This window comes from Monodelphis domestica, chromosome 1 (genome assembly GCF_027887165.1).
Source record: "Monodelphis domestica isolate mMonDom1 chromosome 1, mMonDom1.pri, whole genome shotgun sequence".
Taxonomy (NCBI): Eukaryota; Metazoa; Chordata; class Mammalia; order Didelphimorphia; family Didelphidae; genus Monodelphis; species Monodelphis domestica.
In genome coordinates, this window is record NC_077227.1 from 603,181,697 (window position 1) to 603,197,531 (window position 15,835).

Below are 15,835 nucleotides of genomic sequence, written 5' to 3' on the forward strand. Positions count from 1 at the left end.
AACTTACAATCACATACACATATACAAATATGTATAAACTCACATAAAGCAAGCTAAGCAAAAATGCAAAATAAAAATACATTAAAGAGGGTAGAGAAATAGATTCAAAAACTCAGTGTGCTAGGAACATTAGTTGAGTGTTGAACTTATTGTCCGGGCAAGCAAAAAGTGAAATCTTTGGGGTTATATAATTCTTTTAATATGATAAGAGACACACATTCATGTGAGGTGACAGATTTTCCTGATATTGAATTATATGAAAAATTTATCATGTGCCCTATATATGTCATGTTAGCTAATTCAAGAGTGTGGGATAATGAACAATCACTTAACCCCTATGAACCTCAATTTCTTTGTTTGTTAAAATAATATATTGAACTAGATAGTGTCTAAGTTCCCTTTATTCTCTATATCTATGGCCCTAAAATAATTTTAACTGAAATTTCACAAAGGTACAATCAATAATGTTTTTACAGGGATTAGATTTAGAGTTTGGAGAAACCTGACTTCCAGGTATCTAATCCAATGTTCTCCATTTACAGTTAGGGAGACTGAGGCCTAAGAGCAGATATTTGACTTGCCTAAGGTCACACAGTAAGCATCCAAGGTGAGATATGAATTTAGACCCCCTAATTCCAGTTTTCTGTTTTTTCCCCTCCTTAATCAGTCCTCTAGAAAGAACAATGGTATAATATGATCTTAACTCAGTAAGCCCATTTCTTGGATGAGTGAATATGGTTCAAGTGTATAATTTGCTGATGGTATACTTAATATAGGTCCTATCTCAAGGATTTTAAAAATATTAGAATTTTGGAGGGGAAAACACATATGCATGTGCTTAAAAACAAAGTATGTACAAGCAGTATGAATTTATTATTGAGAAAGTTATCTTACAGAGGGTGGAAGCTGGTCTAAAGGATTCTAAGAATCCTTAGCCTTTTTTTTAAGGGAACAACATCGACATGTATACTAAATTACAAAGCAAATACAAAGTAATGTAAGTAAACAAAACATGTAAGATTACTTGTCCAAAGTCATGGAGGTGGAAGAATGGAATTTCATGTTGATGGAACTGCAGACCAGCAGTATTGAAATGGCAAATTATGAACAGGAATAATATGAAAGATTAGAAGGATTGTTGGGAGCCAGATCAGGGAGGTTGACTCAGAATTTCCCCAGAAGCCATGTGACTGAGAAAGCTTTTGTGGATTCTGTGTTTATAGAAAATGAAATAATATTCTTTTAAAAGTTAACAATTAAATCTTGGTGGCACTTAAATGCTCTCATATTCTATATTCAAAGTCCTCCCAAGAGCTTAACATAGTTCCTGGCACACATCAAATCCTTAATGAATGGCTATTAACTGAATGACGTAAAAAGGACAGGGAGCAGACCTGTCATTCCATTGGCATTTTTTTTTTCATATTTTAGTCATTTCCAACTCTTCATGACCCCAAGGACTTCTGTCCATATAGTTTTCTCGGTAAAATACTGGAATAGTATGCCATTTCCTTCTCTAGTGGAAAACAGAGGTTAAGTGGCTGACTTGCCTAAGGTCACAAAGATCAGAAGTTTCTGAGGCTCGACTTGAATTCAGGTCTTCCTGACTCTGAGACCAGTGCTCCAGCCACTGAGCCACCTGGCTGCCTTTTGGCATGAAGAGCTCACAAATGAGTAAATGTCTCCTTGTATGCAGGGTCCTTGTATGCAGGTCCACAGTGTTAGTGTCTTTAAAAGCTCATTAGAGGGGCAGCTAGGTGACTCAGTAGATCAAGTTCCAAACCTACAGACAGGAGGTCCTGTATTCAAAACTGGCCTCAGACACTAGCCCTTACCGGTACTTAGTTTCAATTCTAAGTCAGAAGGGTGGCAGTGTTAGAAAAGAATTTGATTAACCTGGGTCACACGGCCAGTAGGTCAGGAACAAAACTTTAACCCAGCTCTTCTTGGTCATGAGGTCAGCTCTCTATCCCTTATGGCATGCTACCTCATCTTACTTTGACCTCCACTACCACTTTAAACCTGTGTAATATTAACCCTAAAATGAATGCAGTTGTCATGTAGACTGGGGGTATCAAATATGGAGCCTGTACAAATTAAAATCTACATGGGAAATATTTCACAAAATAAAAATAAAATAGAACATAGATAACATAGTTTTCTGTATGTACAGTTTAATATAGACTGTATTTCCATATTTCTCATGGTACATAACATTACCCATTTTAATAGTTTTTTTTTAAAACCCATAGCTTCTTATTAAATCAATACTAAGTTTTGATTCTAAGGCAGAAGAACCATAAGGGCTAGGTTGTTGAGGTTAAGTGACTTGTTCAAGGTCATGTAGCTAGGAAGTGTAGACCCTAGCTTCCCTTTCTGTAGAGACTTTTTTTTTTAACCCTGTCCTTCTGTCTTAGAATCAGTACTGTGTATTGGTTCCAAGGCAGAAGAGTAGCAAGGGCTAGGCAATGGAAGTTAAGTGACTTGCCCAGGGTCACACAGCTAGGAAGTGTTTGAAGTCAAATCTGAACCCAGGACTTCCCATTTCTAAGCCTGGCTCTAAATCCACTGAGTCACCTAGCTTCCCCCTCTCTTTCTATAGTATTTTAAGTTTTTAAAGAGTGCTTTCCTTACAACAGTCCTCTGATGTAAGTAGTACATATAGTCTTTTTTTTTTTTTAAAACCCTTACCACCATACATCTTGGAGTCAATACTGTGTATTGGCTCCAAGGCAGAAGAGTGGTAAGGGCTAGGTAATGGGGGTCAAGTGACTTGCCCAGGGTCACACAGCTAGGAAGTGTCTGAGGGCAGATTTGAACCTAGGACCTCCCATCTCTAGGCCTGGCTCTCAATCCACTGAGCTACCCAACTGCCTCCTAGTACATATAGTCTTATTCTCTTCTCAGGTCCAGTTCTCTTTCACCATCACAGTACCTCTAAATATCTCCTTATCTATAGATTTCTATGCATAGCATAAAGATTAAGTTAAAACTAAATAAAGAGCTTTGATAATATAGGCTTGTATTATTTGTGTAACTCTAATTTCTGAAAAGTTGTGCATGAGTCAGTAATTTCTTTTTTTAAGGTATTTTTAAAGTGCTAAAGGGGATGACTTTATTGAAAGGAATTTTCTGGTGAATGTTCCTATTTTTATCAAAGATGGTCATTTCTATTGAAATATGTACTATTTTCCATATTAAGTATCACACTGCAAGCAGTTAATGGTGGTTCTCTTTCTGTCAGTGCAATGGAGAATAAGAACTTTTTCCAATACCCTTCAAAGGTACAAGCACAACTGAATTAACTTTGGCTCTCTGGCAAGGTAGTAAAGTTTTGTTTTACAGATTAGGGCCAAAAGACTAAAATGGAAAACTAATTTGCCTTGGTTTTCACAATGAATGACATCAAAGGATATCCAATGATATCAAAGGAGAAAACTTTAATTTTCCTCTCTATTCCCAACCTACTCTTTAATCTCTTCCTATTATTCCTTCCAAAAAGTTTCAAACTTAAAAACCTTGTATTTTTATTAGAATTTTGGTTTTGTTGTCAAATGAGAGACAACACGTATTGAATTCAAATAGAAAGTGAGGTCATTAATCCATACATATGGTCCTGCAGACCACATAGTGACTTAAATGGAGTGTTATTTGTGTTTTGTCGTATTTTTATTTTCTTTGTTAAAGATTGAACAATGACATTTTCATCTGGCTCTGACTGCATTTGGGAGTGTTGCAGGCTGCATGTGTTTGACTCCTCTGGTGTAGTAGGATGCACATTGAATTTGGTGTCAGTGGTCCAAAACTTGTCTCAGATCCTTACTAGTTGTATGATTATGAGCAATGCCCTTTCCAATCCTCTGTTTTCTTAGATAGTAATTAGTACCACTTATCAGAGGGGTGTTGGGAGGGGAGGTTGTGTGGTAGGTACACTGGATAGAACTTTGACTTTGGAATTAGACAGTGTGGCTCCATGTCCCACCATGTTTACTTCCTTCATTGTCCAAGTCATCTCTTGCTTGGTTTCAATTTTCCCATCTGTAAAACAAGGAAGTTGGATTAGATATCCCCCTGAGGTTACTTTCAGCTCTCAATCTAGCACACTAGGAAGATGTCCTATATCTAAATCCTATGGAACTGTGAGTTATTTTATTGAAAGAGTATTTCAACAAAAAATAGTAGGAAACATTTATGATGTTTCAACTATGTACTGAGTACTTTGCTATGGGCTCAGGAAGAAACAAAGATAAAGGACCTGATGATCTAACAGGAGAGGGAAATAGATAGATACAGCTATCATTTAAAACAGAGCATGCTAAGAGGCTCATGGTTTAAGTATGTTCTGAAGTGGTTCCATCACAGCTGTGCCCCAATTTCCTCTTGCTATTTACTGATTTTCCTCATAGACAATGAACTGTATTGTCATCGTATATGCTGAGATTAGTGAACAGATGGAAGGGAGTTTACTGTATTCCTCACCAGTCAGCCATGTCTATTGTATAATATTTTAAAAAAATAGTTGTTTTCCACGAGTAAAATGCAAAATAACACTAGTCATTTTCTCAGCTGCTTGGCTGACTAAGTTCAGGCTCAAGAAATGACAGTGTGTGGAGAAAAAAAAGAGAATGACTGTACTTAATGATATTTTTCCTGAAAAAATTAAAATACAGAATGACCAGTCAACTTATGAAGCCTTTGTTTAGAAAGGCTTCTTGGCAGTGTTTCAGAAAAGCTCGTGTAGAACCCAAATGAAGTAAATCTTAGGGAAACAAATCTTGGAGGCAGCAGGAAACGGTAGAAGGAGCCCTGAGTTTGGAATCAAAGAACGTGGGTTTGAATTTTGGCTCTGCTGCACTCATATGACTTTGAGCAAGACACTTAACCTTACTGGGTCAATTCAATAACATGAATGCTCAGATCCCTTCCAACTCCATATCTTACGGTAAACTATTTTACCATTTACTATCATAATCCTACAACCATCTTCCTTCCTTCCTTCCTTCCTTCCTTCCTTCCTTCCTTCCTTCCTTCCTTCCTTCCTTCCTTCCTTCCTTCCTTCCTTCCTTCCTTCCTTCCTTCCTTCTTTCCTCCCTATCTCCTTCTCTCCCTCCTTCCCTCCTTCCCTTCTTCCCTCTTTCCCTCTCTCTCTCTCTCTCTCTCTCTCTCTCTCTCTCTCTCTCTCTCTCTCTCTCTCTCTCTCTCTCTCTCTCTCTCTCTCTCTCTTTCTCCCTGTCTCCCACTCTCTCCCCCTCCCTCCCTAACCTTCTGTCTTAGAATTAATACTAATTCTAAAGTAGAAAAGCAAAAAGGGCTAGTCAGTTGGGGTTAAGTGGCTTGCCCAGGGTCATATCTAGGATGTATCAGAGGTCAGATTTGAACCTAGGTCTTCTCAACTCCAGGCCTGGTTTTCTACCTATTGTGCTACATAGTTGCCCTGGCTTGCACTTGAGTCTGATGGCTTAATCCTTTCAGCCATCCTGACAGTCTATCCATTTTCTATATATGTACATGTTGTTTATATGTGTATGTTTTCTACATATGTACATGCTGTCTTCTCATGTTAAACTCTAAGACTTTCGAAGAGTAGGTACTATTTTTCCATTTATCTTTGTGTCTGAGTAGCTAGCACAGTGTCTGATGAATAGAACTTCAATTTAATTCAATTCAGTAAACATTTATTAAGCAATTACTGTGTGCCAAGCACTGTGCTAACCACTTGGGATACAAATAAGAAAAAGATAGCCCTTGCCCTCAAGGAGCTTATAGCCTCATGGGAGAAGACAGTACACAAAAGGAAACTGAAAAAGTGGGAGACAACCAGAGAGTACCTGATGGGGAGGGGGGTGTTTCAAGAAATTAAAACCAAGCAGAGTTTCTGATGGAAAATGGAAAGTTACCTGGAAAGTTCTGAGTCCTCTATAAAGGAAGATTTTCAGAAGTATTTATTGCTCTGCCCTCCAGCCCCCCAGTCAGAGGGAAGAGGCTACTAAGGGAGCCAAGAAAGTACTGGGTCAGTCAGTATAGAGATGAGATTTCAGGTGGTCACCTTATCCTGGTGGAGTCATGATGTTCTTTGGCATCAGCCAAGCAAAGCCTGTAATGGAAAATGGAGAGTAGTTGTAATTGTTTAATAAATGCTATTTGATTTGATTGATTACCAAGGGATACTAGAAATGTTTGCTATTAATTTGCCTAGGCACAGTGGAAAGAATGCTGGATCTGCAGTCTAGAAGATTTGAATTTAAAATTGATCTTAGATACTTCCTAGCAATGTGACTCCAGGGAAGTCACTTAACTGCTATCTGCCTCAGTTTCCTCAACTATAAAAGGGGACATAATAATGGCACCTATCTCTCAGGGTTATTGTAAGAACCAATGTTTGTAAAGTGCTTAGCTTAGTGCTTGATACAGGGATTGGTAGTATTTTTTTTTTAATTGAAAATCCTTACCTTCTGTCTTAGAATAGCTACTAAGTATTAGTTCCAAAGCAGAAGAGTGGTAAGGGCTAGCCATTTGTGGCTAAGTGACTTGCCTAGGGTCACATGCTCTAGGAAGTGCCTGAGGCAAGGTTTATATTCAAGTCTTCTCCACTGCTGGCCAGCACTCTGTCCACCAAGGCACCTAGTTTCCTCAGAAATATCTTAATATAAACTCAAAGCCCTTTGAAGTGAGAAAAATGAGAATGTATCTAAGATGACACTTTTTTTTTAGTAACCTTTCTGGGTTGTACCGTTTTGTTTCCTGATGATTGTTGCCAGGTCAGAATTAGAAAAACTCTGGCTTACTGACATATTCCCCCTCAGCCATGAATGATGTGATTGTGCCTTCCTTATAGGCAGGGCTTGACTCCACCCTACAAAATTACCAGGACAAGTGACTGGCACAAGACTGAAGGGCATAATAATATGAGTGCCATGGAAATCACTTGGTATGGCTTGGGCTTCAGCAGCCTCTGCTGTCAGCTGGGTACACTAATTATTGCTTTCTCTTTAGAAAAAGAAATGACTCCCTTTTGTAGAGTGAATTCAGGGTTCTATATCCAGTGGAAACTTCTGTCTCAAGGTTCAAGTTTTTGCTACCCCATGCCTTCTCTAGCAAAACCCAGCTCCAAATTATGGTTAACTTTGCACTTGGGTGAAAAAAGAAAGTTTCCCCTGTTTTATTCTCACAGACCATTCTCCTGAAAAGGTTAGCCTCTGATTCCCACTGTACCTCAACTATATCAAAGATTGTTTGTATAGGAGAACGACTGAAGTGAAACTTGAAAGAAAGGAAGAGAAGCGAGGGGATGGAGCTAGAGAGATAGTGAGGAAGAGGAAAAGAGATAGATAGATATATCTATCTATCTCTCTATCTCTATCTATCTATCTATCTATCTATCTATCTATCTATCTATCTATCTATCTATCTAGAGACCCTACGGTAATCATTTAATTTTTGCAGAGTTTTGAGGAAAGGCAACTAAATATGTGTAATGGAGTGGAACATAAGTATCAAAGGACCTGGGTTCAAACTCATACGTTCTTTTTTTTTTTTTTAAACCCTTACCTTCCATCTTGGACTCCAAGGCAGAAGAGTGGAAAGGGCCAGGCAATGGGGATTAAGTGACTTTCCCAGGGTCACACAGCTAGGAAGTGTCTGAGGCCAGATTTGAACCCAGGACCTTCTGTCTCTAGGCCTGGCTCTCAATCCACTGAGCTACCCAGCTTCCCCAAACTCATACATTCTTATTTTTATTTTCTTGCATGATTTTAACAAACCACTCATATTACACACACATATACCTTCTCATCTGTAAAATGAGGGAATGGGACTAGAATCTAGTCACTAGGTGAACTTTAAGGTCCCTTAAAGATCTAAATCCTATGAATCCCTTTTATTTTAGAAATTTATTATTGCATCAAAAATATGGCCTCAGTGCATGTCATGGCAAAGTTTTATTTCTAAAAGTTGAGGAGAAAGAAATAAGGCTGCTTATGTAATATAGCATTGCTGTTTTTTTAAAAAAGCAGCAACAGATGATAGTCCTACTAACAGGAGGTAGAAGAAAAAACCCTAGATTTGCAACCAAAGTCCTGGGTTCACATTATGGCTATAACTTTACTACCTTTGTGACCTTGGAAAGTCACATAACTTTGCTTGGTCTTATTTTTCTCATCTAGAAAACGATGAGCTTGGACCTACTGGTCCAAATCTGTGCAATTACAGTCTTTGAAAGGTATGGTTGGCTGTATCAGTATTTTGATGATTTTTGTCTCTGTTCCCGGCAGGAATATTCTGAAGAAGTGGACCAGAATGACAGCTTTGCTCTTCTTTCTGTGTTAGCTACTAATACTACATGTACAGTGAAGATTGCTGTTGTCACTAAGGGAGGAATTGGACCTTTCAGTGACCCAGTGAATGTGTTCATTCCACCTAATGGTAAGACTTAATATCCTTATTTGCTGCCAGAAAGTAGTTGTCCAGGTGATGACCAGATTGTCATTTAATATGTTATGGGCCTAGGGAAAGAATTGAGACTGAAGTCAGAGTCAAAAGTACATTTTTTTGCAACCATAAAATTAGTTGGTTTTCTTAGTTATAAAGTATCTGATCACATGCTTTTAAATGGCCCCTGGTTGTTCTGAAAGTCTTACAGAAATAGTATATAGTTCATTGGGAAGATGAGTGCTTTACTCCTTGGATTTTCTAACTCCCTGGGGTGGAGAAAAGTACTTCTAGAGATCATTGAATATTAACTTGCTAAACCAGTATTATGGGGATTGGCAGGATCTTTTAGTTCAGCAGAAAAGGGAAAGACACAGCTAATATTTTACCTTTGGGCTTGATTTTGAAATACTCCTTGACACTTCAATCTATTACTACTTCCAGCATCAGTGTTGGAAAGGCCAAATGGCCTTCAGATTGCTTATTTTAACGTGATACTCTCCATAAACAATTAGATGTGAAAATGTTACTCTCAGGACTAGATTCTCTAAAGTGCTCCTGGTTTACAGATTCAAAATCCGGGTCCTATGCAGTACTTTTGGTACCTTGTTTTTTATTCTTTTGGCATGGAGTCTTAACATTACTTCAGGTGACCTAGTACACAGCCTCTGATTTCACAGTCTAATGGAACCACTTTTGTTGTGGCTTTGACCCATCTTGGACTTGTCTAAACCTCCTGGCATAAAGGCCATTGATGTGTTGTGTGTGCCAACAAGCATGGATTAAACATCAACCACATGCCAGGCATTCTGTTAATACCTGGGAATATAAAGATTAAAATGGAGCAGGTTCTTCCCTCAAGTAGCTTATGTTTATTAACATAATTGGTTAGGGTGGGGTATCTTTTTCTGTTGCTGCTTGCTTCTAAAAGTGGTCTTTGTATCCAATTTCAGGAGTAGTCTAGGAACAAAGACCTGAATTAACTGCCTCTTTTTTAGAGAAATAAGAACAAGGAGGAGGGCCTGCGCATTCTTTCCACTTAAACTTTGTTCTTGGGGTTAGAATAGGATCTTTTCGCAGGTTTTAGATTCCAGGGCATAGACTGGGGAAAGTTAGTAATTAAATTCAGTTTAATCTAACTCAACAGGTATTTATTAAGCACCAACTATTTGTAAGGCACAGTGGTAGGTTCTAGGGATACTTGTATTTAGGAAAATTCTATTCTAAAGATGGGCTACCATCACCTGTACAAAGCAATTTACAGAAAAGGAGAACAAAAGCATAACAAATGAGACATTTAAAAAGACCTCATATAGGAGACCTGAGCTGACTTTGAAGGAATCAGAGGGGAGGGAAAGAGGGAGAGAGACAGAGACAGAGAGAGGGAAAAAGAAAGAGACAGACAGACAGACAGAGAGAGGGGAGAAAGAGAGACAGAGAGAGACAGAGACAGAGACAGAGACACACACACACAGAGATAGAGAGAGAGAGAGAGACAGAGAGACAGAGACAGAGACAGAGACAGAGACACAGAGAGAGAGAGATTCAAGGTATGGGGAATAGCCTATGGACTCTGCTAAGATGTAGAAGTAGAAGATGAAAGATAAGTATAATAATGATAGCAAGGAGGCTAGTTTGTTTGGACAACTGTGTGTGTGATAATAATAAGTATGGGAAAAGAGGGCATAAAGGTTAGCTATGTTTCCCAGTGGTTAGAACACCTGACGTAGAGTCAGCAAAACCTGAGTTCAAATCCATCCTCAGATCCTGACTAGGTGTGTGACCCTGGGCAAATCATTTGAACTTGTTTGCCTTATTTTCCTCACCTGAGAAAACCCCAAATGACATCACTAAGATGATACAATAACAACAACAATGGAAAGATAGGTTACATCCAGACTATGTGAGGGCTTTAAAAGACAAACAAAAGAGTTTTTAGTTTAACTTAGAGGCAATAGGGAGCCACTGAAGTATGTGAGTGATGTGAGACCTATGTTTTAGAAATGCCAGTTTCATAGTTCTGGATGGAGGTGGGCAGGATTGGAAGCAGGGAGACCAGTAAAGAGGCTATTCCAGCAACATATATGAAAGGTGGTGAGGGTCTAAATTAAGGTGTGGTGACCCTTTCTTTAAGGGGATAGATGTGAGAGATTTTGTTGAGTTCTAAATGACAAAATCTTGATAACTAATGTGATATGAGTGGTGGAAGATGATGGAGTGTTAAGGATGACTCCAAGACTGTGAATCTAGGTAAATGGAAGGATGATGATAGTCTCAGTAGAATTAAGAAGTAAAGAAGATTGGTAGATTTGGGGGTATGAATGGGAGGTAATGTGGTTTTATGAAACATCCATTTCATTTGAGAAAAGTTGTATACATAAAGAAGGGAAGGAATATGTGCCTATGAAATAGAAATATCTTATCTTGGACTTCCTCTTAAGGGGATATTGGCCGGGGCAACTAGGTGGCTCAGTAGATTGAGAGCTGAACTAGAGATAAGGTCCTGGATTCAAAATTATCTCAGACATTACAAGCTATGTGATCCTGGGCAAGTCACTTAACCCCCTATTGCCTAGCCCTTATCGCTCTTCTGCATTGGATCCAATACACGGTATTGATTCTAAGATGGAAGGTAAGGGTTTAAAAAAAACACAAGAAAGAGATTGGCTGATCTGGTACAGATACACTAATATGAAGTCCAAGAAGGTAAAAGCTCTTATCTTCATCACATATACTAAATGCCTTTCTCTGAAGTTTACAAAGTTTTTAAGTTATTTCAGATCATTCATCAAAGTTTAAGAACTATTTAATGCTTGTTTTTCCTTTCTGTTATTACTACACATCAAGGGATAGAAGACATGAAAACCTTTTAGTTTTCATGAGTATGAAAAAGTGTGGGCAATCCAATTTCTTGCTGGTGGGAAAAAAACAAACTATGATCAAGACAAAAACCTACAAAATTTGAGAGTTAGAAGGAATCTCCAAGGTCATTGAGGCCAGTCCCTCCCTACTTGATCCAGAATCCCTTCTATAATATATCTGATAAGTGATTATGTAGCTTGAAGACTTCTAGTGAAGAAGAGCCCACTATCTCTAGGGAGATCCCATTTCATTCTTGGATACCTTGTATTGTCTGAAAGTTTTTTCTTGCACCAAGCCTAAATCTCCTTTGCAACTTTCACTGGTTTTGTTTCTGATCTCTGAGACCAAACAACAAATCCATTCCTTCTTATATTAATTACCACCAACCTTTGAAAGGATAAAGATGTAGGGGTGAAGGAGAGAGCAATTCTAAACTGTTGCTCCTTATTTGTTTAAAATTCTAAGGGCATTTTTGGTTTTTAATTTGAAAACGACTTTTTTCCCCCTCTAGGCATGATAGACTTGGCTCCTTCTTCAACTCCAGCACCAGGGAATACAGACCCAATCATAATTATTCTTGGATGTCTTTGTGGAATTATTCTTATTGGGCTAATTCTTTATATATCTCTAGCTATTAGAAAGAGATTACAAGAAACAAAATTTGGGTAAGTTAAAGAACTACAATTAACATTAAAATAAATAATATTATATCTTTTTTAAAATCAAATTTTATTTTTTCAGTCATCAAAAAATTCATCTTTTCTTCCTCTCACTCCCTTTCCCCCCTCTAATTTTGAAATAAAAGAATATTACATATTAGCACTTTTCTGATTAGTCATTTTGATGTGCTCCTCCTTTCAGTATAATTAGATTTAGCCAAAACCATCCTATAGTAAATGGTATAGTAACCTTTAGCATGACCAGTCTACCAAATCATACAACTTTTTTATTAAGGAAGATTCTCAAATGTTAACTTTGTTGTCAGTGGTTCACTACAGGTTGATTTTGGCAGAAATCCAAGCCTAAGAATCACTCTCAGAGATAGAGAGTTAATACCAATTCAATTTAATTATCTAAAATCCAATTCCTATTTCTTCAAATAAAATCATACAAAAATGTCTTTAGTATAGGTGTTTACTTATATATAATTATATGGAAAGATCTTAAATATTAAATTATCTGGTTACAAAAACCACTCTTTACTCTAGAGATCCCAAACTTTTTCCTGATGAGAACCTACTTAAAAAATGTTTTTCACTAAATCTTATAATGGAGAAGAGCATTAATCAATTACAGTAAGTTATGGGGTACCCAAATTCATTTTCCATCACCTGCAGATGTACTTCTAGACATATTCTATTCTTTTGAGTGACCTCCTCCTGCAATTCCTCAAAACTATGAGGAATTGTAAGTGGTGGTGGCATTTGACCTGCCCTGCACATTTAATATGATTTAGATACTATCTAGTAGCTTTCAGCTATCCATTTGAGAACCCCTTCACTTCAATATGTGAACAAGTTTGTATTTTGAAAAAGAGGACAAATCTTTTTCTCAGATGGGTGATTTAGCTGGAATGTCTCCCTGGTGTTTTCAGTTGTTTGGATCTCAACTTCTTTGAGTATTTTTTGTTCTTTCTCCATATTGTCATGTAATATTCAGAAGACACAAAGGCTGCAAATATAGTATAGAAGAAAACAGGATTAGAAATTGTGAGATGTAGCTTCTAGTTTCAAGTCTGTTACTCATTGTCTGACCCTTGGGCAGTCTGCAACCACTTGGCTTTAGTTTTTACATCTGTAAAATGAAAAGGTTGTACCACAAGATCTGTGAAGGCCTTTTAACTCTAAAATCAATGTGTTTAAGACTTTTGGACTTTAAAACAACTCAAAAGAATATGTTAAGTGATTGCTATTTACTTGAGGATACAGAGACAACAAAAAAATAGACCCTGCTTTCAAGGGCCATTCTGCTTGAGGGATCCATCACTGATTTGGGGGTAAGAGACCTGATACTGGACAACCTTGAAGAATTTGTAGTTGAACAAAATGTATTTTATTTCAACTGGGCAGGTTAGCATCATAGCAGGTATCTGATGTGTAGAAGTAATATTTCTCATTTTGTGATAATTGGGTTTTTTTTTGAGGGCACCTAAAATGAATGATCAGTAAATGCAGAACCAAAGAAATAAAGGATAAAAACACTCTTACACATAGGAGACACTCAGAAAAATGCTAGTTTAATGACTGAAGGCTTCTAATTGCCTTGGTCAAGGGCTTCAGTTGCTGCCAAAGGCTAGACTTCCCTTTCCAGTAATCTCAAAAGTACCTCCCTACTTCCTTCACTTGCTACCCTTTCTAATTCTATTTTCTACCCCCTTTCAGAAGTAAATTTGGCATGTCTTCTTGTCCTATAAAGTTCCTCTAAACCAGGGATCATGGACCCTGTTGTAACAGCCTGGTGAAACCAATGGACCCTTCTTGGAATAATGTTTTGTTGCTTATACTCACAACTTGATGAAATGCTAAATTTCAGTTAGGGCTTAATGAAAATAAAGGTGTAATTTTCCCCCTACCTAATTTTACTTACCTCCTGAAATCTATTTATGGCAGGCAGGCAAAAAAAAAAATTAAGTATTTACTATGTGCCAGACATTGTGCCAAATGATAGAGGCAGGGAGAAGGGAAGGAAGTCTGTAGATCTAGTTTTAAAACTAGCTCTACAGTAATCATCACATATGTTTTTAAAACTTTAGAAGTAAAATCTAATTCAGATCTTATTGGGTCATGGGAGCCTCTTGACAAAGCACCAACATTTTTTACTATTTCAGTCTGCAGGAACAAATCACCCAAAATATTAGTAGATGCAAAAGGAACAAGCTTTCAGGGAAGGGGTGTTACTCTTTGCCTAGCCAAGATTTTTGACCTGACCAATGACTCTGACATTTTTGGATTCTGGAATTCAAGTTATTAGAATATTGCATTGTAAACTTGGAAAGGCAGTGAAAAGAAAAAAGAAATTTTTTCAGAGAATGAAAATACAGTTTATCTTTGGGAGGAGGGGCTCTTTTAAAACAAGAGTTCTTAAGTTGGAATATCTAGATTAAGTTTGAAATTTTATATACATTTGAATTTTTTATAACTATTTCAACATAACAGGTTTCCTTTGTAATCCAATGCATTTTATTTTATTCATTTAATAACATTATTCTGCAGTGAGATTCAAAAACTTCACCAGACTGCCAAAGGGGTCCATGTCACAAAAAGAAGACTATTCTCTTTTAAAAGAAGAAGCTGATTAGCAACAGTTACAATCAGTTAAGCACTTGATTAAACATTTATTAAGTCTTCTTCAGCCTTGGTGGCAGTGAATAAACTGCTGGACCTGGAATCAGGAAAACTTATCTCCTGAGTTCAAACTTGGTTTCGCATACTCACTAGTTGTGTGATCCTGGGCAAATCACTTAACTGTATTTACCTCAGTTTTCTTATCTGATGGAGGAGGAAATTGAAGGACCCTCTAGTATCTTTGCCAAGAAAATTGCAACTGGGATCACAAAAATTCAGATTCAACTAAAAACTGTCTAAGCAACAACATGTATCAAGCTCTGTGCTAAATTGAGGATGCAAAATGCAAGCAAGCATGATAGTCTCTGCCCTCAAAGAGCTTAAAGGAGTAAACAAAACATAAATTGGAATTGGAAGAAAATTTCGAAAGTGAGTGTAGGCCCTATTCTAAGCAAAATAAAACAAAAACTCACCTGTCAGCTTCAGTGTTCCAGGGACTTAAGTTGATGAGTGGCATAGTAGTTAACATTAACATTTGCTATCTTTATTTTATGAATTCACTTTTTTCAAAAGGATTACCCCAGATACATATTTACATCTTAATTTTTTTTTTCATTCAGGAGTGCCTTCAGAGAAGAGGCTTCAGAATTGGTTGTAAATTATAAAGCAAAGAAGTCTTTCTCTCGACGAGCTATTGAACTCACCCGTAAGTTGACTGATATTTCAGTTGTTTTAGAAGACGTTTGAATGGTTTTCTAACTGGCAATCCCAAGTCTGTTGGGGTCCTAAGAAGCACCAACTAAGTGGAAGAACAGATGTGAATAGTTTGATGAAGTAAATGAAAATAAAAAGCCAGGGTTAGAGGCAGGAAGACCTGAGTTTAGAACCTGATTTTGACAATTGTTGGCTGTGTGATCCTAAAGGAGACCATTCATTAGTCATTCTGTTTCAGAGAATTTGCTAGAACTTTTGACATTTGAAATCTGCGAGTTTCAAGCACTAAAAATCAAAACTAGTCAGAGAAAGGCTTTATCATCCACCACTATTTTGGACATCCTTAAAAAGCTGGTTTATTCATAGGCTTGGATCTAGAGGGAATGGATTAATATAAATTTGTAGTAGTAGAAAACCAGAGCAATAGAACGAAGTCCTCATACTGATAGCATTACAATAGCTGATTTTAGAAGACCTGGTCAGATATCAAGTGTTCAAATGAAAGGAGTAACCCAAAAGACTTAATCTTAAACATTATTTGAAATGTT

The 15,835-nt window shown here is 37.4% G+C and overlaps 1 protein-coding gene across 1 annotated transcript in view; it reads left to right on the forward strand.

The window, feature by feature from the left end:
* The window catches only part of MERTK (MER proto-oncogene, tyrosine kinase), a 127,149-nt gene that overhangs the window by 87,527 nt on the left and 23,787 nt on the right, over positions 1 to 15,835 (forward strand). Inside the window, exons 9-11 of the mRNA XM_007476583.3 lie at positions 8,271 to 8,421; positions 11,801 to 11,954; positions 15,194 to 15,279. Coding sequence (XP_007476645.2) covers positions 8,271 to 8,421; positions 11,801 to 11,954; positions 15,194 to 15,279 — 391 coding nt within the window. The remainder of the gene's footprint in view (positions 1 to 8,270; positions 8,422 to 11,800; positions 11,955 to 15,193; positions 15,280 to 15,835) is intronic.